The sequence below is a fragment of the Eptesicus fuscus genome, chromosome 4 (genome assembly GCF_027574615.1).
Source record: "Eptesicus fuscus isolate TK198812 chromosome 4, DD_ASM_mEF_20220401, whole genome shotgun sequence".
In the NCBI taxonomy this organism is placed as follows: Eukaryota; Metazoa; Chordata; class Mammalia; order Chiroptera; family Vespertilionidae; genus Eptesicus; species Eptesicus fuscus.
The window spans coordinates 11,817,039-11,839,968 of record NC_072476.1 but is presented as its reverse complement, the minus strand read 5'-3'; the positions used below and the strand labels follow the sequence as shown (position 1 = coordinate 11,839,968).

Sequence of the window (22,930 nt, the reverse complement as noted above, 5' to 3'; positions counted from 1 at the left end):
GGGTTCATCTGCTGGCAGAGTCCTGGTGGGCTTGATCCCAGCACGGGGAGGGGTGTCCCCTGCTGTCCTCCGGGTCAGGCTCTGCTTTGAGGGGGGGCCAGGGTCTCACCGCCCCTGTTCTTGGCCACAGAGCGAGACTGGTGCGTGTGTGCTGAACTTCGGGCCCCGTGGAAACAGCATAGTCACCATCCCTCGGGAGCGGCTGCAAGCTGGCGTGGAGTACACCTTCAATCTGACCGTGTGGAAGGCTGGCCGGAAGGAGGAGGCCACCAACCAGACGGTGGGTGCCACCTGCCCTTGGCCTTAGCCCGGGAAAGTGGAGCCGTAGGCCTGCATTGGGGGTGGGGTGGGGGAGGGCCGCCAGGAAGGCTGAGTGCACAGGGCTGCCTCCTGCAGAGAGCACCAAACACCCTTTTAAGGTTTTCTGTTTGAGTACTTCCAGAGGCTGTCCGTTCTCCTCTAAGTTACTACTTTTGATACAAATTTGTTTAACAAGACATTCTGCTTCAGCATTATTTCTTCCGAACCTTAGAGGAGCCATACAGCTCCTGTGATTTGTGAAAAGTAAACTGTCCCAACAGCACAAAGGCAGCAGTGAGGAAACACATTCTCCCTGAGAGTGGCTGTCCTGGTTTCCGAACAGGGAGGCCTGTTCTTCCCTCTCCGTGGGCATGTGCTCTGCTCCCCTCCCCTGGACTGGCCAGGCAGGTCAGGACCCCTGTGCAGTGACCCCATGTCAGCCACTCCAGCTGCTGTTGGGCAGGGCCTGCTGATGGGAGCAGGTGTGCCAGGCTTTGCTGGTGCCTGGGTTGGGGTGTCTGTCCCCAATGCCAGGCCTCTCCCGGATGGCCTGCCTCGGGAGTGTCTGGGCAGGTAGGAGCTCCGAGCAGGGTCCAGCCCAGCTGGGCTGTCTGAGGTGGACCCCGCCCCCCAGGACAGCAGGAACCTCAGAAGGGGCTGTGTAGAACACAGCTGTCCTCATTCCTGTGTGCATTCCTATGTGAGCACTTACCAGGTGCCTCCTGTGGGGCAGGCCCAAGATAGGCACTAGAGGCTGCAACGTGGTCTCTGCTCCTTTAGATGATCCCTGCCCCCAAACTGGAAGATCCAAAACCCGATGAATGCTCTGGGTGAGGGCCAAGCTCACTGTCCTTTGGGAACTTGGACTTGGGGCCTAGAGGGGAGCTTCCCCATCTGGGGCAACAGCACGTGCAGAGGAAGAGGCCCTTCTCCTGGGCCCAACCACCCCACTGACCTGGGCAGCCTCGTGGTCTGGGCCAGAGAAGCAGAGGCCCTTACCTCAGGGCCTGGCCTTCCTGTAATCCCACCCCCTCTCCAGGTGCTGATCCGGAGTGGCCGGGTGCCCATAGTGTCCTTGGAGTGCGTGTCCTGCAAGGCGCAGGGCGTGTATGCAGTGAGCCGCAGCTCCTACGTGTACTTGGAGGGCCACTGTGACAACTGCAGTGAGGGCTCCAAGCGAGGGGTGAGCTGGGTGGGCCTGGGGTGGGGGCAGCGCTGGGTGTAGGGTCGGGGCTTCGGTGGGGACGTGTCCCAGCCTTGAGGGCTCGGCAGCCCCAATCCTCCCCTGAGCGCCCATCTCCACCCACAGCTCTGGGCCGCTCGCACCTTCAGCAACAAGACGCTGGTGCTGGACGAGACGACCACCTCCACGGGCAGCACTGGCATGCGGTTGGTGGTCCGGCGCGGTGTGCTGCGGGACGGTGAGGGCTACACGTTCACGCTCACGGTGCTGGGCCGCTCCGGCGAGGAGGAGGGCTGCGCTTCCATCCGCCTCTCCGCCAACCGTCCTCCGCTGGGGGGCTCCTGCCACCTCTTCCCACTGGACGCCGTGCAGGCTCTCACCACCAAGGTGCACTTCGAGTGCGCGGGTGAGTGCGGCTGGGTGGGAGGCGGGCGGCCACGGTGATGCCCATGGAGGCCTGCGTGGAGCGGCTGAGGTGACGCTTGTGGCCCGCAGGCTGGCGGGATGCAGAGGACGCGGGTGCCCCCCTGGTGTACGCCCTGCTGCTGCAGCGCTGTCGCCAGGGCCACTGTGAGGAGTTCTGTGTGTACAAGGGCAGTCTCTCCGCCTACGGGGCGGTCCTGCCGCCCGGTTTCGCACCCCACTTTGAGGTGGGCCTGGCTGTGGTGGTGCAGGACCAGCTGGGTGCTGCTGTGGTCGCCCTCAACAGGTGAGCAGGGCCCCTGGGAGCAGGGCCTCAGGGATGGGAGCGGGGGCTGCTGCCTGTTCACCTATGACCTCTGCGCAGGTCTCTGGCCATCACCCTGCCAGAGCCCCCAGGTGACCCCCTGGGCGGCCCCCCAGAGCTCACCCCATGGCTGCACAGCCTCACGGAGAGTATGCTGCCCAGGCTGCTGAGACAGGCTGACCCCCAACATGTCATCGAGTACTCACTGGCCCTTATCACTGTGCTCAATGAGGTCAGTTCCGGGGCTGTGGGGGCTGGGGCATTGGCCCTCCGCTGTTGGGTGCTGGCCCAGAGCAGTACTTCTGACTGGATCCTCGAATTCTTGCCAAGGGCTTGTCCCTGGCTCCCGACAGACAAAATCCCTAACCTCCTTGAAATGGCCTCTCCTCTCAGCAGACCCCTCCTGGGACCCTCCCCAGTGTCAGATTCCCCCTGCCTTGCCTCTCCGTGCACCCCAGAACCTCAGGAGGGCCCTTGCAGAAACAGGGTTTGAGTCACTGCCCACATGACGCAGCACCTGAGACGGTCTGCACTGCGCCCACCAACATGGCTGCCTGTTGTCCACTGACGGCTGCCTGTGCCCTCCACCCCCAGTACGAGCAGACCCTGGCCATGGTGGCAGAGCCTGACTTACGGTGGCAGCTGCAAGCCGAGATACGCAAGAACATCACAGAGACCCTGGTCTCCCTGCGGGTCAACACCGTGGACGACATCCAGCAGATCGCAGCAGTGCTGGCCCAGTGCATGGTAGGATGGGACCCAGGCTCTTGGGCAGCACTGGGCCTCCCTACCCGAGAGTCTGGCTGGCCATGAGCCCTTCCTGGGGGAGCCCAGCATGAGCCATAGGTGCCCCCCAGGATGACCCTGCAGGGCGGCCCAGGGCAAAAGGAGCGGCCCCGGTATGGAGAGGGCTGACATGGTTTCTCCAGCCCCGAGAGGCTGCCCGCCCCCTCACCTAGGAACCGGGAGCTGCTGGGCTGGGCCGCATCTTGATGGGGGTGGGGGGCACTGTACCTAGGGTGCCAGGGGATTGCTACAGAGGCCTTAGCAGAGGAGCAGAGAGCCTTCTGGGAGTCTCCCTGTCTGCCATGTGGCATTTGTGGCTATTTGTGTGGCTGGAGGTGGCCGGTAGGGCCACAGTACCCTGGATTTTGTAGGTAGGGAGGAGCCCCAGAAAGGCTCTCAACAGGGAGGCACGTGGGGGAAGCTGTGTTTGGGGTGGTTTGGAGAGACCCGATGGAAACAGGCAGGCTATGGTCATGGAGGGCACCCCGGAATCACAGCGAATGTGATGGAGTTAAGCTGGGCCAGGAGCTTAAGAGGGAGCTACCAGGCTGGACATGGCCCGGGCTCCCTGCAGGTGTCCAGCAGGGAGCCTGTGTGCCTCTCCTGCCTAAAGAAGACGCTGCACAAGCTGGAGGCCATGATGCGCGTCCTGCAGGCCGAGACCACTGCGGGCACGGGCACACCCACCGCCATTGCCGACAGCATCCTCAACATCACAGGTGTGGGCTGGGGCCGGGGCCCCACGGTACTCCTCCAGTCCGCCATCTTTCTGCCCCCCTGCCCTGCTCCATTTCTCTCCCCCAACCTTTCTTCCTTTTCTTGTCACATTTCTCCCCTCCAACCTCTCCCCAACCCTCCCACCTCCTCCCAACCTCGCCCCCCATGTCTCCCCCCATCCACAGGTGACCTCATCCACCTGTCCAACTCAAACGTGCAGGACCTGCAGCCCTCAGAGCTGGGGGCTGAGCCGCCTTCACTGATGGTGGCATCCAGGGCCTATCACCTGTCGTCAGCCCTCATGTGCATCCTCATGCGCTCCCGAGTGCTCAATGAGGAGCCCCTGACCCTGGCGGGCGAGGAGATTGTGGCACAGGGCAAGCGCTCAGACCCACTGAGCCTGCTGTGCCAGGGCAATGCCTCGGGCCCCGGCTGCCACTTCTCCATCCCTGCCGCCTTCAGCGGGGCTCTGTCCAACCTCAGCGACGTGGTGCAGCTCATCTTCCTCGTTGACTCCAACCCCTTCCCCTTTGGCTACATAAGCAACTACACCGTCTCCACCAAGGTGGCATCGATGGCCTTCCAGACGCAGGCTGGCACCCAGATCCCCATTGGGCAGCTGGCCTCGGAGCGTGCCATCACCGTGAAGGTGCCCAACAGCCCTGACCAGGCTGCCCGGGTCCACCGCATCCCTGCTGGTTCCGCCACCGTCCCGCCCCGGGCCTCGGTCAGTGCTGTGGTCACCCCCAACCACAGCAAACCTGAGGCCGGGCTGCACCTCCAGCTCACCTACACGGTGCTGAACGGTGGGTGCCGTGGGCCGGGCGGTGGGCTGTGGGGGAACCAGGGAGGAGCAGGAGCTGTTTCCAGCATGGAGTCCCCGCAGCCCTGCAGGAGGGCGGGTTCAAGGGCTCTCGGGGATGTCGCCCAGGTGGGTGGTCGTCTGACCCCGTACGTGCCGCCCCCAGAGCACTACCTGTCTGAGGAGCCTGAGCCCTACCTGGCTGTCTACCTGCACTCGGCGCCCTGGCCCAACGAGCACAACTGCTCAGCCAGCAGGAAGATCAGCCTGGAGGCGCTGGCGGGCACGGACCACAGGCCCTACACCTTTTTCATCGCCCCCGGGTGAGGACCCGGGAGGGGCCTACATGCTGGGTCACTGGGTCTGACAAACCAGACCAGGACTCGTTGGCATGGGTGGGCTAGTCTCTAAGGGCGAGCTGGACACGATTAGAACCGTATGTGCCAAGGTCGCGTGGGCTCCCTGTGGCGGCAGGTGTGCAGCAGAGTGATTGGGGCGTGGCCAGGCCTGGCCTCGAATGGTGAGCGTGGCTGTGGCTGAGAATACCGCCGTGGCTTGAGACCAGGGGCTGGCTGTGACACTCCCCCTGCTTCTAACAGGACCCGAGACCTGGGCGAGAGTTACTACCTGAACCTGACCAGCCACTTCCGCTGGTCTGCTCTGGAAGTGTCTGTGGGCCTGTACACGTCCCTGTGCCAGTACTTCAGTGAGAAGGAGATGATGTGGCGGACGGAGGGGCTTGTGCCCCTGGAGGAGACCTCGCCCAGCCAGGCTGTCTGCCTCACCCGCCACCTCACGGCCTTCGGAGCCAGCCTCTTTGTGCCCCCCAGCCATGTCCACTTCATCTTCCCTGTGAGTGGGGCCACGGTCCTGAGCAGGGTGCAGGCCCAGCTCCATCCTGAGCCTGTGAGGCAAGGGCCATGCTTCCCGGGCCTGACGGCTCTGTCTCCCCAGGAGCCGGCCTCGGACGTGAACTACGTCGTCCTGCTGACGTGTGCCACGTGCCTGGTGACCTACGTGGTCACGGCTGTGATCCTCCGTAAGCTGGACCAGCTGGACGTTAGCCGGGTCCGCGTCATCCCTTTCTGTGGGAAGGGCGGCCGCTTCAAGTACGAGATCCTGGTCAAGACTGGCTGGGGCCGCGGCTCAGGTGAGGGAGGGCCCCTCGGCCGGGCTCCCAGGCCACTCTCCTTGGCTCTGGCCGCTTTCCCTAATAGTGATCGCAGATGACACAGGACAAGGGCTCACTTGACCAAATGCTGTGTGACCTGTGGACAGGCTGACCCCCTCCTGAGGAGGAGAACAGTCGCTGTGCAGCAGGTGCTGTCAGCCTGGATGACCTTGCTTTGTACGGTCATACGGTGTGCGCAGGCCATGTGAAAGCGAGCTTAGTGATCAGAAGGGGAAATTATTTTGTTGTTATTTTTTGTTAATCCTCACCTGAGGATATTTTTCCATTGACTTTTTTTTAGAGAGGGAGGGGTGGGAGAGAGAAACACATCAATTGGTTGACTCCTGCATGCACCCTGACTAGGGCCAGAGAATGAACCTGTAACCCAGGTACATGCCCTTGGCCAGGAATTGAACCCGTGACCCTGCAGTCTGCAGGCTGATGCTCCAACCACTGAGCAACACCAGCCAGGGTGAAAAATGATTATTAAATGATAATAAATCATTGTAAAAACAAAGATTATTTCCAAGATGGTAATAATCATTGGTTTTAAACAGTACAGCATAACTTGAAACATTTAGTTAGTACAGCGTACTTAAACAGACACACTGGGAATTAAAGTGTTTTATTTCTTTGTGAAAAACTTACCAAGAATAGTTTAACAGTGTTCCCTCATGTAACTCACGATATGGAGTGAACATCTTTCTGTGCCCTGGCAAATTGCCATATTCCAGCATTTCTTGTTTGCACTCTCCATATCATGACATACCTTGGCGAGTTCTTTTAATAGGAAGTTTTTGCCCCCATATTTGTTCTGTAACCTCACTGTCCATTTTGTCACAGCCACTGTCCTTGTTTATGCGGGAGTTGGTCACTGATGGCCTTTCTGGAGTCTCTTTGGCCGGTCCGCACCCCGTGGCTGCTGCTTCGGGGGCTCATTTACCTTTGATTCAGAATTCATGTCCAGTGTTATTACCATTTTTCATTTATTTGCTGTACTTTCCTCTTTGCCGGCCACTGCCCTGCTTTGGCCCATTCTTGTAAAACACGGGTGGCTTCATTTTGGGGAGACCAGGAGGCAGCACATTACACACTGGGTGGTCTGTGGGAACTGAAAGATGCTCCGTGACCCGTCATCAGCCGGCTTTGGGAGAAGTGAGCGATTGGCCACTGGTCAGGCTGTGCATCCTTATTTACATAGTGGACTGAAGAGCTAGCAGCCAAGTTTATATTTCACACAGTTACAGTTAATATACCATCATAACTAACACATGAATCATGTCATTGGGGGCTGTGTTTATTTAATAAATTAGGTAACTGAGATTTGTGTTCATAAGAGCTGAGCAGAGTGAGGACTGCCTATACTTGAATGAAGGAAGACAGGAAAAAAATGGCTGGGGTCACATGGCTGGTGGGCAGCAAACCTAGAGTCATACCGCCTCTCCTTCCATCCTCCAGGCACCACGGCACATGTGGGCATCATGCTGTATGGGGCGGACAGCCGGAGTGGCCACCGGCACCTGGATGGGGACAGAGCCTTTCACCGCAATAGTTTGGACATCTTCCAGATTGCCACCCCGCACAGCCTGGGCAGCGTGTGGAAGATCCGCGTGTGGCACGACAACAAAGGTCTGAGTGGCACCTGCTCCTGCCCCTCTTTCCTTCCCGACTGGCACCCTGCGGCCCTGACCCAGCCCCGCCCCCTCTGCAGGGCTCAGTCCCGCCTGGTTCCTGCAGCACGTCATCGTCCGGGATCTGCAGACTGCCCGCAGCACTTTCTTCCTGGTCAACGACTGGCTGTCAGTGGAGACTGAGGCTAATGGGGGCCTGGTGGAGAAGGAGGTGCTGGCAGCGAGTAAGGGCCTGCTAACCCTCCCGCACCCTGAGGCTGGAGGAGCAGCCAGCGCCGCCGGCCTGCTGGAACCCCATGGGTGCCCTTTCTCTAGGTGACGCAGCCCTTCGGCGGTTCCGGCGCCTCCTGGTGGCTGAGCTCCAGCGTGGCTTTTTTGACAAGCACATCTGGCTCTCCATATGGGACCGGCCGCCACGAAGCCGCTTCACTCGAGTCCAGCGGGCCACCTGCTGTGTTCTCCTCATCTGCCTATTCTTGGGTGCCAATGCTGTGTGGTATGGGGTCGTGGGAGACGCTGCCTACAGGTGGGTGCCTGTGGGGGTTCGGATGTATTCCCTATGCGCCCCCCTTGTTCCCCCTCCCAGCCTAACCTAGCCAGGTCTCTCCTCTCTTGCCACGTAGCTCGGGGCCCGTGTCCAGTCTGATTCCGCTGAGTGTTGACACGATCGCCGTTGGCCTAGTGTCCAGTGTGGTTGTCTACCCCATCTACCTGGTTATCCTGTTCCTCTTCCGGATGTCCCGGAGCAAGGTGGGCTGGGGACCTCGGAGCTCTGGAGAGCAGAGCCTCATTGCCTGTGCAAAGGGCTGTGCTGTCCAGTATGGCAGCTAAAGAGGGAAAATCAGCAAGGCCTTTAGCTGAGAAAAGGAGAAATACAGTTGTTGAAATCACGAATGAACAAGGCGATGTCACTACCAACAGCACAGACATTAACAGGACTGATAACCCAGAAGAAACAAACAAGTTCCTAGAAAGACAAACTACCAAAACTGCCTCAAGGAGAAATAGAACACCTGAACACACATGTAGCAAGTACAGGGGTGGAAGTTAAAACCTCCCGTGAAGAGAAGCCCAGACGGCCTCACTGGTGATTATACCAAACAGTTACAGAAGAACCAGCAGTTCTTCCAGACTCAAAAACAGGAGGGCGAAAATAAATACATTTTTTAAAAAAACCAGGAGGGAGCACTTCCTAGCTCATCCCACAGCCAGACAAGGGCACCACGAGACGAACCACAGACCACTCTCCTTAGGAATACGCAGGCAAAAATCCTCAACAAAATAGCAAGTCACATCCAGCAACTCATAAGAGAGGACTATACACATGACCAAGAGGGATGTCCCCCAGGAGTCCAGGACAGTGATAGCCATGTGCAGGAGCCATGTGCAGCTGCTTATATTTAAATAGGATCGACACCTTGGTTCCTCAGCTGCTCCAGCTACATTTGGAGTGCTCCGTAATGGCAAACTCCAAGGCTGACACGGGCCGAATAAGGTTTAAGTTTATGTGGGCCGCAAAAAACAAAAGCTTCAATTTTCATAGAAACGTAGGTTTATTTCAATAGAGACCTGCTGAATACAAAGGGCTGAAATAAATGAGTAACCATTAACATAAAACAATATAACATCTTAATAAAAATTAATATTTTTTCTTAAACATTAACTTACCAGACACTGAACAACTACACAAATTAATTGTAATGCAAATAAACCTATTTTTCTTGTTCTCTGAAAGCGAAATATTTCCTGTTGCGCACACCAAACAAGTCAGTACAAGACTAATGACGTGGCAATTGGCTGCTAAAATATTTGCTGCTAGTATTAGTGGAGAGAAATGGTGTGCCTGCATGTAAGGGAAATGAATGCAACACGATTATAGTAATCAGTCATTAGCGAATGTTGTAGTTTGTTATTAATAATTAGGTATAACAGGATGTTGTAAAAATTATGAAATTTTTATTAAGATGTTTCTTATGTACCATTATATTGGCTGGGCCGCAAGTTTGACATGCTTGGGCTACGGTGACAGTGCAGGTATAGAATGTGTGCATCATTCTAGAACATTCTCTAGGAAAAACCAGTCTAGACTCCGCCTGCTCAAGAGGTTGCATGTCTCCCTGAAATAGGAGCTAGAGCTGTCCCTGCTGACTACCTGCCTCTCCCTGCAGGTGGCTGGGGCCCCAAACCCTACCCCCACAGGGCAGCAGGTCCTGGACATGGACAGCTACCTGGACTCCTCTGTGCTGGACAGCTCCTTCCTCACCTTCCCTGGGCTCCGTGCTGAGGTGAGGGCTCCCACGGGCCCTGCCTGGGTTGGGTGGGTCCCACTGCCTCTGGGCAGCTCGGAGTCTGAGGCTCTGTCTGTACTTTTCAACAGGCCTTCGCTGGACAAATGAAAAGTGACTTATTTCTGGATGATTCCAAAAGGTGGGGGCCCCTAGAGAAAATGTGAACCTTGGTGTAGGTCAGCTGCATGTGCCATGTCATGGTTACCCAGGCTGCGTGTGTGCCATGTCATGGTTACCTGGGCTGCGTATGTGCCATGTCATGGGTGTCTGGGCTGCATGTGTGCCATTGTATGGGTATCCGGGCTGCATGTGTGTCATGTCATGGTTACCTGGGCTGTGTGTGTGTCATGTCATGGTTACCCGGGCTGCGTGTGTGCCATGTCATGGTTACCCGGGCTGCGTGTGTGCCATGTCATGGTTACCCGGGCTGCGTGTGTGCCATGTCATGGTTACCTGGGCTGTATGTGCTGTCGCGTGTCCTTGTCCAGTATTTGTTGGCCCTTTGTGTTGTCACACACCGTTCCAGGGGGGTGTTTGCTCAGAAGCCCCATGTATCCGTGTGTGACTGGATGTGCAGATGTGTTTCCTTGGGCTCCCCCTGCTGACCTGTGTCATCTATAGCCTGGTGTGCTGGCCATCCAGCGAAGGTACGCTCAGTTGGCCAGACTTGCTGAGTGACCCATCCATCATGGGCAGCACCCTGCAGCGGCTGGCCCGGGGTCGGAGGGGCCACATTCTGGGCCCTGAGGAGGACAGTCTCTCCCTGGTCAGCCCCTCCTCACCTGCCAAATACTTCTCAGCTTCAGGTGAGCAGGAAGGGGCACTCCCTAAGTTCTCCCCAGAGGGTTCTGAGGCTCAGGTGGGAGGAGCCCACGCCTCCCTGATGACACAGCCTGCTTTCTTCAGATGAAGACCTGATCCGGCAGATCCTGGCTGAAGGGGTCAGCAGCTTGGCTCCCACCCAGGACACTCAAGTAGAAACGGATCTACTCACTGGCCTGTGAGTGCCCAGCTCCTGGGGGGGTGGAGGCATGTGTAGGGGACCCAGGCCAAGAAGCCCCGCTTCCTGCATGGGACTGGCCTCGTTGTCCCGCCCCATGGCCCCAGTGTGGAGCGGGGGTAACGTTGTTTGACCTCTGAGTCCCTCATTGGTTGAAAGGACTTCCTGGGGTCAGCCACGGCCCAGGAATGTTCCCGTTAGTATAGCAGGAGGAGGGACATTTGAGGAACAGAAAGGGTGGCTGTGATGAAGAATCATTGTCAGGTTTTTAAATATCCCATTTTTTTCTTTTGAGACTACTTGTTTCCAATTTAGTAACAAGATTCATTAGGAACTCCCTTCTACTCTTTGTTGTTGTCATTAATCCTTGCCCAAGGATCTTTTTTTCATTGCTTTTTAGAGAGAGTGGAAGGGAAGATGGGAGGGAGGGAGAGAGAAACATTGATGTGAGAGACACGATTGGTTGCCTCCTGCAAACGCCACGACCAGGGCTGGGGATCGAACCTGCAAACCAGATACGTGCCCTTGACTGGGAATCAAACCTGGGATCCTTGGGTGCGCAGGCTGATGCTCTAACCACTGAGAAACACCGGCCAGGCACTTCCTGCTGCTTGTATTTATTTTAATATCTGTATTTCTATTCCTTTAACTCTTCTAATTTTCAAGCAACCAAAAATTACTGAGATGCACAAATTGTTCCAGACACAGAGAAAAAGGGAAAATTTCTCCAATCATTTTATGAAGACATACCATGACATGATGGCATTTTTATGAAGAAATTGCCCGTTGATTACAAACTGTAACACAGGGAGGTTCTAGGGCAGTAATTATAAGCCGGCCACCCCAATACCCGAATGCCTGCAGCAGCACTCCCCTGCGGCTCCCTGTTCAGACGTTGACTGTCTGCCTACAGCTTCTCCTCGTGGATAGTTAGTGTGCAGTGCAGACTAACAGCATGCACAGAGCACTGATTTCCCCACTGAGACATTTCCATCCCCAGCCAAAAATTGTATATTCATCCTTGACTCCTTTCTGCATCCTTCCTCACAGAAGTCTCCTCTCCACCTGCCCTTGCCCCTTCCATCCAAGCGTCATCTTCTGCCTGGTCCATTCCAGGGCCACCTTAGCAGAGTCCTCCATCTGCACCAGAGAAAGTCTGCTCCGTGAGGCAGGCCCTGTCACAGCCTTCCTGGGGCACGAGTTAGCTATGGCTGCTTAATGGGTTACCCCAAAATTCCAGGCTTAACTCAGATGACAGGCATCTTGGTGCTGGCTGTTGGTGGGAGGCCTCAGCTTCTCCACCTGGACCACACCATGAGCTGCTCAAGCGTCCTCGCAACTGGTAGCCAGTGTCCCCAGAGTGGATGGTCAGTTCCCTTGATGGCTCAGCCTCGTTAGTCACACACTGTCACTCCACAAGATCCTCTTGGTTTCTCCATGGCAGGAAACTACAGGGGTGTCGTGCCAGGAGGGAAATGTCATCAGGGCAACTTGGAGGTGCCCACCAGGACTGGGTGCACTCCTTACATGGCCCACCAGCCGTACCCAGTCGGGCTCCACACCTCCCCAAGTCCTTTCCTGCCACCTTGTCTCTCTTACCCACTTCCTTTCGGCTACAGCATCCCTCCCTCTTCTGCCTCCATCTTTTGTATCTGCTGCTCCCTCTGCCTAGCCTGCTCCTCCCCAAGATAAGAGCTTCATGGTCTACTTCCTTCAGGTCTTCACTCAAAACTACCTTCCTTCCTGCCTTAAGCAAAGGCAGTAAAGTGCAATAACATGGACCTATGCACGTGTGCACACACGTACACACACACACTTAGGCCTTAGTCCCCTCCCCTGCTTTCCATACATGAAGCAATGTTCATGCTTAATGTTTGCTTCCCCCACTACTACGTGCACATTATAAGTGCATGGACTTTCTTTTCACTCAGTGCTTAGAGCAGTGCCTATATTTGTAGGGGATTAACAACTTGTTGGGTGACTGAAGGAATCGGTGAATGCTATCCAACAGCAAACATAGTCTTTGCTGTCATGCGGCTCAGAGTTGAACGTAAAATTGTGTGTATTCTATGCTGTATCCACTACATGATTTGATACAACATGTTTATACCCACATGTAAAATATAAACATGAACATATAGAAAAGGCACTAGAAATAGCTATAACAATACTGCTCCTGTCAGATGGAAATGCTGGTATTAAGTATCTGTTCTCTCTCTCTCAAAATTCAAGTGTTTAATTAACTGTGTAGGGCTGGGATGGGGTAAATTTACCACATGTTGGGGACACCACAGCTGGGCCCATGATGGTGGCTGGAGTGGTGGCAGGACAGGAGAGGTGGCACAGGTCACAGAGAGTTTGGGGCAAGGCCGATGGAGTAAGCAGGAAGTGAGGGGGTGAGAGAGACAGGCTGCCAGGACCTGGGCGGGGGGAGAGGGGGGCCCGAGGAGCAAGGCCCAGAGAGGCTCAAGGAACTGCCTCACAGATGAGGTGGACAGTGTGTGGGCTGCCAGGTGAGTGCCCGCTGCCCCCCTCCTGTGCCTCAGGTCCAGCGCTCCTGGGGAGAGGATGGAGATGCTGATGCTGCGGAGACTGGGGGAGAGCGGCCTCCCCAGCCCAGGCCTGACGTGGGAGCAGCCCCAGTCAGCAAGGCTCTCCAGGACAGGTGCGCTCTTGTGTCCCCGGGATGCCCCTCCCTCCCCTCCCTCTGGGCCCCCAGTCACCCATCTGTCTCTGCCTCCCCAGGGCTGGTGGAGGGCCTGCGGAAGCGACTGCTGCCGGCCTGGTGTGCACCCCTGGCCCATGGGCTCAGCCTGCTGCTGGTGGCTGTGGCCGTGGGAGTCTCGGGGTGGGTCGGTGCCAACTTCCCCCCTGGTGTGAGTGTCATGTGGCTCCTCTCAAGCAGCTCCAGCTTCCTGGCCTCATTCCTCGGCTGGGAGCCTCTCAAGGTGAGTGGGATGCAGGGGGCAGGCTGCCAGCCTCTGGCACGCATGCGCCTCGCTGATGCCACCCCTGCTCAGGTTTTGCTGGAAGCCCTGTACTTCTCACTGGTGGCCAAGCGGCTGCACCCTGATGAGGATGACACCCTGGTAGAGAGCCCGGCTGTGACACCTGTGAGCGAGCGTGTGCCCCGTGTGCGGCCCCCACACGGCTTTGCGCTCTTTCTGGCAAAGGAGGAAGCTCGAAAAGTCAAGAGGCTACACAAAATGCTGAGGGTGAGTCAGGCTGTGTGGCCAGTGCCCACCCACCCTCTTTATCCCTTGGCTAGTGCAGCCTCTTCTCAGAAACCTCACATGTACCCCTTCCTCTCCAAAGAGGGCCCTACGGCTCGGCAGTCCATCTCCCTCCCATCACCCCAACTCCTGATGCCCCTAGTCCTTGCTCTGCCCCTTGTACCCATCTCCAGTGCCTCCTCCTGCCTGTTCTGGCAGGGCCCTAGATGTGGCTTGCTTGGCCTTCCGTGGATCACATGTCTGCCCCCAAGTGATCACTGATGACGCACTGGTGGGGCGTCTGTGCTGTCCTTTCTCAGTGCTAGGCGCCCTGGCCATGGGCAGTTTGCTGTCCAGAGCCTTGCCCTGTTACGGTAGCTGGGCTGGGATTGGCTGACACTAGGGCCGTCCCTGTTCCCCAGAGCCTCCTGGTGTACATGCTTTTCTTGCTGGTGACACTGCTGGCCAACTATGGGGACGCCTCATGCCACAGCCACGCCTACCGCCTGCAAAGTGCCATCAGGCAGGAGCTAGATAGCCAGGCCTTCCTGGCCATCACCCGGTACGGACACTCTGGATGCATGTACACATCTGTTTGCTGGGCCAGGGTGGTGCTGATGCCAACCAGGGTTCACCTTGATCCTGCCCTTGGTCCAGCTCCGCCCCCAAGGGACATTGGGAAGGGTCTCGACACATTTTTGGTTATCAGGACTGGAGTGGGTGCTGCTGGCAATGGGTAGCGACCAGAGATGCTGCTAACCACGCTACGGCACCCAGGACAGCCCATAAGAGTTATCTGTCCCCGAACGACAGTAGGCTGAGGTTGAGGAAATGGGTCATGCCTCATCCCCTCTGGCGCACTGACAGCCTCTTACAGGCTGGGCCAGGGTTGCAGTAGTTGTGCTCCCTGGACCTCTGACCCCTGGCAGCACGGGGAGCTGAGGGGCGGAGCATGTGACTGTTTCTGGTGCGGGCAGGTCTGATGAGTTCTGGCCGTGGATGTCCCATGTGCTGCTCCCCTACGTCCATGGGAACCAGTCCAGCCCAGAGCTGGGGCCCCCACGGTTGCGGCAGGTGCGGCTGAAGGAAGGTGAGCTGGGGGCCACTCTGACACTTGTCCCTGCTCTTTTCCAAAGAGAAGGCTTTGGCAGGGTTTTGATTCAACTCCCTAGCTATGTGACCTTTACCCTCTCCCTGGTTCATTTCCCTTATCAATCAGTGAGACCAGGACAGCTATCTTCAGGATTACTGGGAGGGTTTCAGGGGATCATGTGGAGCTGGTACACAGTAAGCTATCCTGCTTTGGTCATGCTCAATCCCCAGCCCTCTGATTTCAGCTCTCTGCCCAGACCGGCCAGACTCAGGGGCGCGCACGTGCTCGGCAGCTTCCGGTGGCTTCAGCACCAGCGACTATGGCATTGGCTGGGGGAGTGCTGCCCACAACGGCTCTGAGATGTGGGCCTACTCTGCGCCAGACGTGCTGGGGTGAGCACAGGAGGAGGGGCCAGGGTGTTCTCCAGAGGAGCCCCTCCTCCCAGCCAGCATGGCTCCCAGGTTGCTGCAGGGCTGGGCGGTCTAACACTGCCCCTCACTTGCAGCGTCTGGTACTGGGGCTACTGCTCTGTGTACGACAGCGGGGGCTACGTGCAGGAGCTGGGGCTGAGCCTGGAGGAGAGCCGCGAGCAGTTGGGCTTTCTGCAGCTGCACAACTGGATCGACAATAGGTAGGCACTCAGAGACAGGCTGCCTGGCTCTGCCGCGGTCCGCTGAACCCTCGGTGGTCCCCCTCATCAGAGATCCCAGTTTACTCCCACTCCCCAGCTTTGCCGCTCCAGATCAGTCACTCTACTTCCTCCCCAGTCCACACAACGCCCCCTCCCCCCCGCCCCGACCACCGAGGTTCCTGGGGCAGAGGTTCCTGCCCTCACCCCTCCCTCATCCTGTTCCTCATCCCTGCCGTCTGAGAAGGAGCCGCGCAGTGTTCGTGGAGCTCACACGCTACAGCCCGGCCGTGGGACTGCACGCCGCCGTCACACTGCGCCTCGAGTTCCCCGTAGCTGGACACGCGGTGGCCTCCCTCAGCGTCCGTCCATTCGCGCTGCGGCGCCTGAGCGCAGGCCTCTCACTGCCTCTGCTCACCACAGTAAGCTCCGCCCCTGGCCCCGCCCCCAGCCCCGCCCCAGCCCACCCACAGCCTCACATCCCGGCCCCGCCCCCGGCGCATCCTGACACCGCCCACTCCGGGCCTGACCCGCCGCCGCCTCTGCAGGTGAGCCTGTTGCTGTTCGCACTGTACTTCTCGGTGGCGGAGGCGCGTGCCTGGCGCAGGGAGGGGCGTGTGCGCTTGGCGCGGCCTGGGGCGTGGGCGCGGTGGCTGCTGGTGGCACTGACTGCTGCCGCAGCCCTCCTACGCCTGGCCCAGCTGGGCGCTGCAGACCGCCAGTGGACGCGCTTCGTGCGCCGCCGCCCGCGCCGCTTCACCAGCTTTGAGCAGGTGGCGCAGCTGAGCGCTGCGGCCCGTGGTCTGGCCGCCTCGCTGCTTTTCCTGCTCTTGGTCAAGGTGAGGGCTGGCCCAGTGGGCATGGGGCTGGGCAGGCTGGGCAAGGGTTGGTCGGCTGACGCCCCTTGCCCACAGGCCACCCAGCAGCTGCGCTTCGTGCGTCAGTGGTCGGTTTTCGGCAAGACGCTGTGCCGGGCCCTGCCGGAGCTCCTGGGGGCAGCCTTAGGCCTGGTGACGCTCGCGGTGGCCTATGCTCAGCTGGCTATTCTGGTAGGTGATGGTGGGGCTCTAGGGGGAGGCTTAGCCCGGGGTGCATCCCTCACTCATGCCACCTTTCCCGTAGCTGGTATCCTCTTGCGTGGACTCACTTAAGAGTGCGGCCCAGGCCCTCTTGGTGATGTGCCCCAGGGCTGGTTGGCCAGCCCTGTGCCCTGAGTCCTGGCGCCTGTCCCCTCTGCTGTGCACGGGGCTCTGGGCCCTGCGGCTATGGGGTGCTCTGAGGCTGGGGGCAGTCCTTCTCCGGTGGCGGTACCATACTCTTCGTGGGGAGCTCTACCGCCCAGCTTGGGAGCCACAGGACTACGAGATGGTAGAATTGTTACTGCGCAGACTGCGCCTCTGGATGGGCTTCAGCAAGGTCAAGGAGGTGGGTACGGCCCAGTGGGGGGGAGAGGGACGCGCCCTGGGCCCAGGTGAGCCCAGGGTGCAGCCGGACTGACCGAGCCCCTGTGCCGCCCCCAGTTCCGCCACAAAGTCCGCTTTGAAGGGATGGAGCCACTGCCCTCCCGCTCATCCAGGGGCTCCAAGTCGTCCCCAGATGTGCCCCCACCTACCGGGGACTCCGATGCCTCCCGTCTCTCAACTTCTTCTAGCCAGCTGGACGGGCTGGGTGTGGGCCTCGGCAGGCCAGGGCCACGGGTGGAACCCGAGCCCTCCCGCCTCCAAGCCGTGTTCGAGGCCCTACTTGCCCAGTTTGACCGACTCAACCAGGCCACGGAGGACGTCTACCAGCTGGAGCGAAGGCTGCAGAGCCTGCATGGCCGAAGAACCAGCCGTTCCCCAGCCTTGCCTCCCCCTGGCTCCTCCGCAGGCCTGCAGTCAGCCTTGCCCAGCCGCCTTGCCCGGGCCAGTCGAGGCATCGGCCTGACTACAAGCCCCTGCAGGGCTTCCTTACGGGCCAAGAACAAGGTCCACCCCAGCAGCACTTAGCCCCAAGGGACCTGAGCTCATGCCTTTTCCCCGGGGTGGCCTGTGGCTTCACTCCGGCCCCTTGGGCCCAGGAGATAATGCTCAGTATTACTTTCTGCCACCCTCAAGGTCTAGGGCCAGGCAGAACAGCTGCATGCAGCTCCCCAGAGAGCGGGCAGCACTTGTCTCTCTGTGGGCTTCAGCACTTTAAAGAGGCCAAGTGGCCAGTCAGGACCCAGGGTCCCCTCTCCAGGCCTCTGTGGGAGGACACAGCAGTATTGGACCGAGCGCCCGGCCTCTGAGATACTAATTTATTTCCCAAGTCCTCAGGTACAGCGGGCTGTGCCCGGCCCCACCTCCTGGGCAGACATTTCCCCCTTGCTAAGGATCCAGGCTGCGGGGAGGGAACCTGCACCCCTTATCCTCCCCCTAAATTATTACCTCTCCTGTCCCCTGCTGAGTGCACTTACTTCCAGCTGCCATCTATGTGTCTATTGTCAGTAATTTATATGGGGTTAAAAATGTATATATTTTTGTACGTCGCTATTTTTCACTAGGGCCAAGGGGCCTGGTGGCTGCAATGGCCTGGTGCCCACTGTTGCCTGCATTGAGGGGGAGCTGGGACTGCAGAGCTGGCCTCCTTCCCTTAGACACCTGCCCACATGGCCAGAGCCAAGAAAGTGACAGCTGCTGCTTGTTTCTGAGTCTGGCCTTGGGCAGGTGCTGGGACTTTTGTTTGGGGGCAGGGCTACTCCCTAGGCAGTTCTTATCACCACCATGGCCTTGTTCCCCTGCCCAAGGCCAGGCAGTGAGAGGCAGGGCCCAGGCCTGCTGGTATCGGGTCTGAATCGGGAACAGCACTACTGTGGGGGAAAGACCCCTCCCTGGGGCTGGCTCCCAGGGCTGGGGAAGGGGAGTGTGTGAACACTCGTGTGAGGCTTTCCTGAAGGGGGGAGGCCTTGAAAACAACCTGATGGGCCCCCTTAACTCTGTGGGCATGGCCAAAGCTTCAGCCTTGATCCTGCCCCTCTTCTCCTCCCCCCAACAGACAAAGTCAAATAAATGAGTTGGCTGACTGCTACCTGTGTCTGTGTCCGAGCATTGAGGGCCAGTGGGCACACAACCACTTTATTCATTTGCACAAATAAATACTGCCCAATGCCTTGTAGGCGCAGGGAGGGTCTAGCAGGGCAGCTGCAAGGAGCCCTGGGCACGTCCTCAGCATCTTGGTGAACTCCAACACGACCAGGCACTGCCCCAGCTGCAGCCTCACACGAACTCTGTGAAGTCATCCACGGAGGAGATGAGGCGCTTCCGCTGGCCTGTCTCATAGGTGGGCATGGGCTCAGCAGGGGCCTGCGCCGGGGCTTTGGCATGGCCCGGGGGGTGCATCAGGGGCAGGCTGGGGTTCGAGTAGTGGGCTTCCTCACGGATCTGAAGGGAGAGGAAGCCTTGGCATCAAGCCCAGAGACCAGCACATTTTCTCCCAGGTGGATATTGGCACCCAACCTGGCCAGCCACCATTGTCTCTGGGGGACCCTCTGCAACCAGGTGCCCATCCTCCCTACCCGGTGGCGGAGCCTCTTGATGTGGCGGAGCCTGGCGATCCACTTGGAGGGATAGATGTCAGTGGGGTTGGAGCGGCTGTGGTGCACCTGCGAGGCCATCTGGGGCAGGGTGGGCAGAGTGGTGAGTCCTCTATGGGTGGTACCTGCAGCCTGTCCCACCTGCCCAAGATGCCGCCTCTACTCACATTGGCATGTAGGGCCATCTGGCGGGCCACGAAGGGCAGGTTGCGGTCAGACACAATCTTGGCCACGCTGGTGTCCACCAGGCCCTCCATGTCTGGGGGAAACACAGCACTCATGTGGGGCTCAGGACCCCGAGGGCCTCCCCGTCAGGCCCCAGGCCTCACCTTTCCTGCACTGCAGCGACACCAGGTTGCACTCATAGTCCAGGGGGGTGATAATCACATGGACAAAGTTGAACTGGCCCTGCTCAGACAAAAGCAGGGTTACCCCAACACCAAAGGCCACTTTCTGCCACTTCCTCATCAAGGGCAGCAGCGGCTCAGTGCAGATGCTCGCCAATGCTATTGTTTTTGCACACTCCCTCCTGTCCAGCCTGGGGACGGGCTGATATATGTCCTCTTGGCTGCCTTACATTCTAAAACCCAACTTCTCCACACCAGGATCCCAGCATATGAATTTGCTGAAGTGTAAGTTCACAGTCAATCATGAATAGTCACAGAGCCCCCCCCCACACACACACACACACATACACACAACACACTGCCTGGGGCACCTGCTGCCACCCGCTGAAAACTGCCTCATTGTCAACTGAAAGCAGCACGTGTAGCTCTGCAGGCTCCCAGGCCCTGGCTCAGATGCCCTCCACACGCTGACAGCTCCCAAGAGCCTCACCAGCCGGCACGTCCAAGCACCGCACACCCACCAGCAGCAGTGCACCTGAGCGCCTCAGGAGCAGCCTCGCCACCCACGCCTCGGGCACTTCCTGGTTTCCCAGCTTTGCAGCAAAGGAGAACCAACCAGCCTCCCTACAGGCACTCCTGCCCTCCACCAGGCTTTCTGCCCGGAGCCTGTGTTCAGTAACCTCCAAAGCTTCCCGCTGCATTGAGGATAGATCTGAACCCCTCTGAGCACCAGCACCTCAGACACTTGGCTGCGCTGGGCTCCCCACCCTGCTTGGCCTTGCAACTGTCTTCCATGTCCCCACTCCGACAAGTTGCCAGGACTGAGCCCACCTCCTCCCCTTAGGACCTCGAGCCCAAGCACATGAAAAGGGGAGGGAATCCAGGGCCTATCCCCACCCCCCCAACCACTCTGCAATGATAGGAGGAGGTAGCAAGGGAACAGGGCTCACAGCATGAGCACACTAAGCACTTACTACATGCCATGCACCCTGCTAAGCACATGTGCACTCAGTTATTCCTCACAAAACCACAGCCATGTGCCACAGGCTCAAAGAAGAAACTGACAGTGTTGTCACCTCATTACAGAGAAGGACACAGGCTCAGAGGGGGGACCTGGCCACCCCAGCTGGCAGTGGGGGACACTAAAGCAAGTCAGTGCTCCTGCTTGTCACCACACTGGTCTCAGTGGCGCTCTCTGCTTCCATTCAACATGTACCAGTGGGTGGCCTCCAGCTAGGGTGCCCAGGGACCCAGGTTCATGCCCACCGGCCCTGAAAGCCCCTTGCTCACTTTGATGGTACCCAGCTTGAAGTCCTCGCCAGAGTCATTGTAGACAATGGACACAAAGTCGTTGCCCAGGTGGCGCTTCTTGTCACAGCGGTGCTTGTCCACGTCCTTGGTGGGCATCAGGGTGGCAATGTGGAAGACAGCTGTGAGGTAGAGGGGGAAAGCTGCATGGGCCCAGGCCAGTCCAGGCAGAGTGCTGGCAAGGGGGCAGTAGGGCCTCTATGCCTCTCGCCAGGAGCAGAGGCTCTGGGCGCCTGCAGGAGCCATGTCTCTGGTGCCTGGCCAGCAGCACTTGGCTCCTCTCCCTGAGGGCTGAGCTTCTGGAAGCAGAGCTGCAGCCCAGCTGCTGCCTCAGCGCTCAGGCTGATGACCTCGGGCCCTTGGACACCTCCACTGCTCCCCTGAGGACAGGCCAATAGGAATGAGGTTGGGGAGGACACACGCCACAGGAAGGCTCACACCTTGCATGATGTCATCATGCCAGCAGTAGGTGAACTGGCCGTCCTCGCCACACACATCCAGGCCACCCAGGTACACCTTATCCGGCTGACAGTCCTTGAGCTCGATGAGCTTGCCCAGGCCTGTCAGGAACTCCGTGTACCTGTAGGAGCCATGCTCGTTGGACAGGATGGCGAGTTCACTATTGCTCTGTAGAGAGAGAGAAGCATGGTGGCACCTCTCCCAAGTCGCCCCCCATCCGTATACTGCCGCCCCCTGAGCACAGCTCCCAAGGGCCCCGGGGGGTTGCTGGGAGCCAGGGGGTGGTTGGGGGGGTGAATGGTGTGGCTTGGCCAAGACCCCCACTTCTGTCATCAACCTGGACTCAGTGCAAGGTAACTTCATTCCAACAGTTGCCCAGGTGACATCCTTGACTTCCCCTTTCTCTCATAATTAGCCTGCCAGCAAATTTAGTCAGCTCAATTGTCAAAACACACCCAGAACCCTGGCATTCCTCAGCACCCACTCACCTACTCCTCAGACCTGCCCCTCTCTCACTTGGACTGTCACCATCCCACTTCTCCACTCGGCAACCAGAGCGATGCTTTTGAGGTTTCGGTTAAGTCATAGCAAACCCTTGACTCAAAACCATCCAAGACCTTCCCACCTCACTGGGAATAGAAATGCAGCCTTACAGCGACCATGAAGCTCTCGCTGATTGGCCCCTCCCCATCACTTCCCCACCTCCACCTCCACCCCCTGCCCAGTGCTCACTCAGTGCCAACCCTCGATGACATAAGGCGTGCCTCTCCCCAGGGCCTTTGCATGGGCTGTCTCTACAATGGATGCTCCCACACACACCTGCACACATACTATCTCCCTCACATCTCTGCTCAGTGTCACCTCCCTTGGATCATTGATGAGAGCAGCACCCTGTTCACACTCAGGCTCCTGGGACCTGCCCCTTCCCCTCCACAGTCCTCAGCACTCTCTGGTGTACATGTGCTTACACACTGACCCGTCTTTCTCACTCGTGTGTCCTCACAACAGAAGAGTACCTGGCATGGAGCTCAATAACCACTTAATACTCTAGCAACTTACACGGTAACAGCTCTGTGGAGGACAAAGGTCCATCTTCCCAAACCCCGCCCCAAATAGGAAGGCCGCCCAGCTCTGCTCTGGCACTTAGGTCAGGCCCTGCCATCCCAGCAGCCTCACCTGGCCTTCTCCCACGTACAGGACGGCAATCTTGTGCGTGTCATATGACGGGATCTGGTCGAGGAGCTGCACTGACCGCTCGAAAGACTACAGCCACAGAGTCCGGTCTGAGTCCAGGGCAGGGGCTTGTCCCCTGCCACCAGCCCTGCCTGGCCAGGCTCAGCCAGATGCCTGCCCAAGGGAGGGCTCTCCCCGCCCAGGCAGATCACCACAGGCTGCCACAGGGAGCTGAGGCTGCAGCCCTCTGCAAGCCTGGGTTAAGGCCACCACTACCCAGAGCTGGGCATCCCACTGTGCCCTGACCCCAGGCTCCAGGGAACCCCTGCAGGGGAGGAAAGGCATGCCCACCTCATTGGGCAAAAGGATTGGCTTGTTGGACTCGTCACCAAAGAAGGGCGAATGGTAGAGCTGTAGGAACACAAAGCTGCAGAGGGAAAGATGAGGGCTGAGCGTGGCACTGCAGGTCCCAGATCAAGGTCCTGGCAGTGCGATCACACACACAGAGAGCAGCAGGGCCTGTGCCCACTGCCCAAGGACTGCCCTCTCCTG

The 22,930-nt window shown here is 58.4% G+C and overlaps 2 protein-coding genes across 11 annotated transcripts in view; one reads left to right on the top strand and one right to left on the bottom strand.

Annotated features, from left to right (window-relative positions):
* PKD1 (polycystin 1, transient receptor potential channel interacting) overlaps nt 1-18,586 on the top strand; it is a 46,202-nt gene extending 27,616 nt beyond the window's left edge. Inside the window, exons 16-46 of the mRNA XM_008146409.3 lie at nt 131-280; nt 1,340-1,483; nt 1,610-1,889; nt 1,979-2,192; nt 2,271-2,442; nt 2,805-2,957; nt 3,571-3,715; nt 3,899-4,519; nt 4,682-4,838; nt 5,115-5,367; nt 5,470-5,665; nt 7,145-7,315; nt 7,398-7,541; nt 7,633-7,843; nt 7,941-8,067; nt 9,486-9,602; nt 9,695-9,744; nt 10,227-10,411; nt 10,512-10,605; nt 13,152-13,270; nt 13,351-13,553; nt 13,626-13,820; nt 14,240-14,379; nt 14,795-14,907; nt 15,155-15,302; nt 15,416-15,541; nt 15,786-15,960; nt 16,087-16,377; nt 16,453-16,587; nt 16,661-16,963; nt 17,059-18,586. Coding sequence (XP_008144631.2) covers nt 131-280; nt 1,340-1,483; nt 1,610-1,889; nt 1,979-2,192; nt 2,271-2,442; nt 2,805-2,957; nt 3,571-3,715; nt 3,899-4,519; nt 4,682-4,838; nt 5,115-5,367; nt 5,470-5,665; nt 7,145-7,315; nt 7,398-7,541; nt 7,633-7,843; nt 7,941-8,067; nt 9,486-9,602; nt 9,695-9,744; nt 10,227-10,411; nt 10,512-10,605; nt 13,152-13,270; nt 13,351-13,553; nt 13,626-13,820; nt 14,240-14,379; nt 14,795-14,907; nt 15,155-15,302; nt 15,416-15,541; nt 15,786-15,960; nt 16,087-16,377; nt 16,453-16,587; nt 16,661-16,963; nt 17,059-17,526 — 6,000 coding nt within the window. The 3' untranslated portion in view covers nt 17,527-18,586. The remainder of the gene's footprint in view (nt 1-130; nt 281-1,339; nt 1,484-1,609; nt 1,890-1,978; nt 2,193-2,270; nt 2,443-2,804; nt 2,958-3,570; nt 3,716-3,898; nt 4,520-4,681; nt 4,839-5,114; nt 5,368-5,469; nt 5,666-7,144; nt 7,316-7,397; nt 7,542-7,632; nt 7,844-7,940; nt 8,068-9,485; nt 9,603-9,694; nt 9,745-10,226; nt 10,412-10,511; nt 10,606-13,151; nt 13,271-13,350; nt 13,554-13,625; nt 13,821-14,239; nt 14,380-14,794; nt 14,908-15,154; nt 15,303-15,415; nt 15,542-15,785; nt 15,961-16,086; nt 16,378-16,452; nt 16,588-16,660; nt 16,964-17,058) is intronic.
* Nucleotides 18,587-18,588: 2 nt separating this feature from the next.
* The window catches only part of TSC2 (TSC complex subunit 2), a 36,569-nt gene continuing 32,227 nt past the window's right edge, over nt 18,589-22,930 (bottom strand). For 9 of the 10 annotated variants that reach the window (XM_054714604.1, XM_054714606.1, XM_054714605.1 and 6 more), the window contains 8 exons: nt 22,730-22,805; nt 22,382-22,468; nt 21,187-21,373; nt 20,729-20,868; nt 19,421-19,499; nt 19,259-19,350; nt 19,074-19,172; nt 18,589-18,939 (listed from right to left, as the gene is read on the bottom strand). In XM_054714604.1, coding sequence (XP_054570579.1) covers nt 18,775-18,939; nt 19,074-19,172; nt 19,259-19,350; nt 19,421-19,499; nt 20,729-20,868; nt 21,187-21,373; nt 22,382-22,468; nt 22,730-22,805 — 925 coding nt within the window. In that variant the 3' untranslated portion in view covers nt 18,589-18,774. The remainder of the gene's footprint in view (nt 18,940-19,073; nt 19,173-19,258; nt 19,351-19,420; nt 19,500-20,728; nt 20,869-21,186; nt 21,374-22,381; nt 22,469-22,729; nt 22,806-22,930) is intronic. The other variant, XM_054714610.1, reaches the window with a different exon arrangement.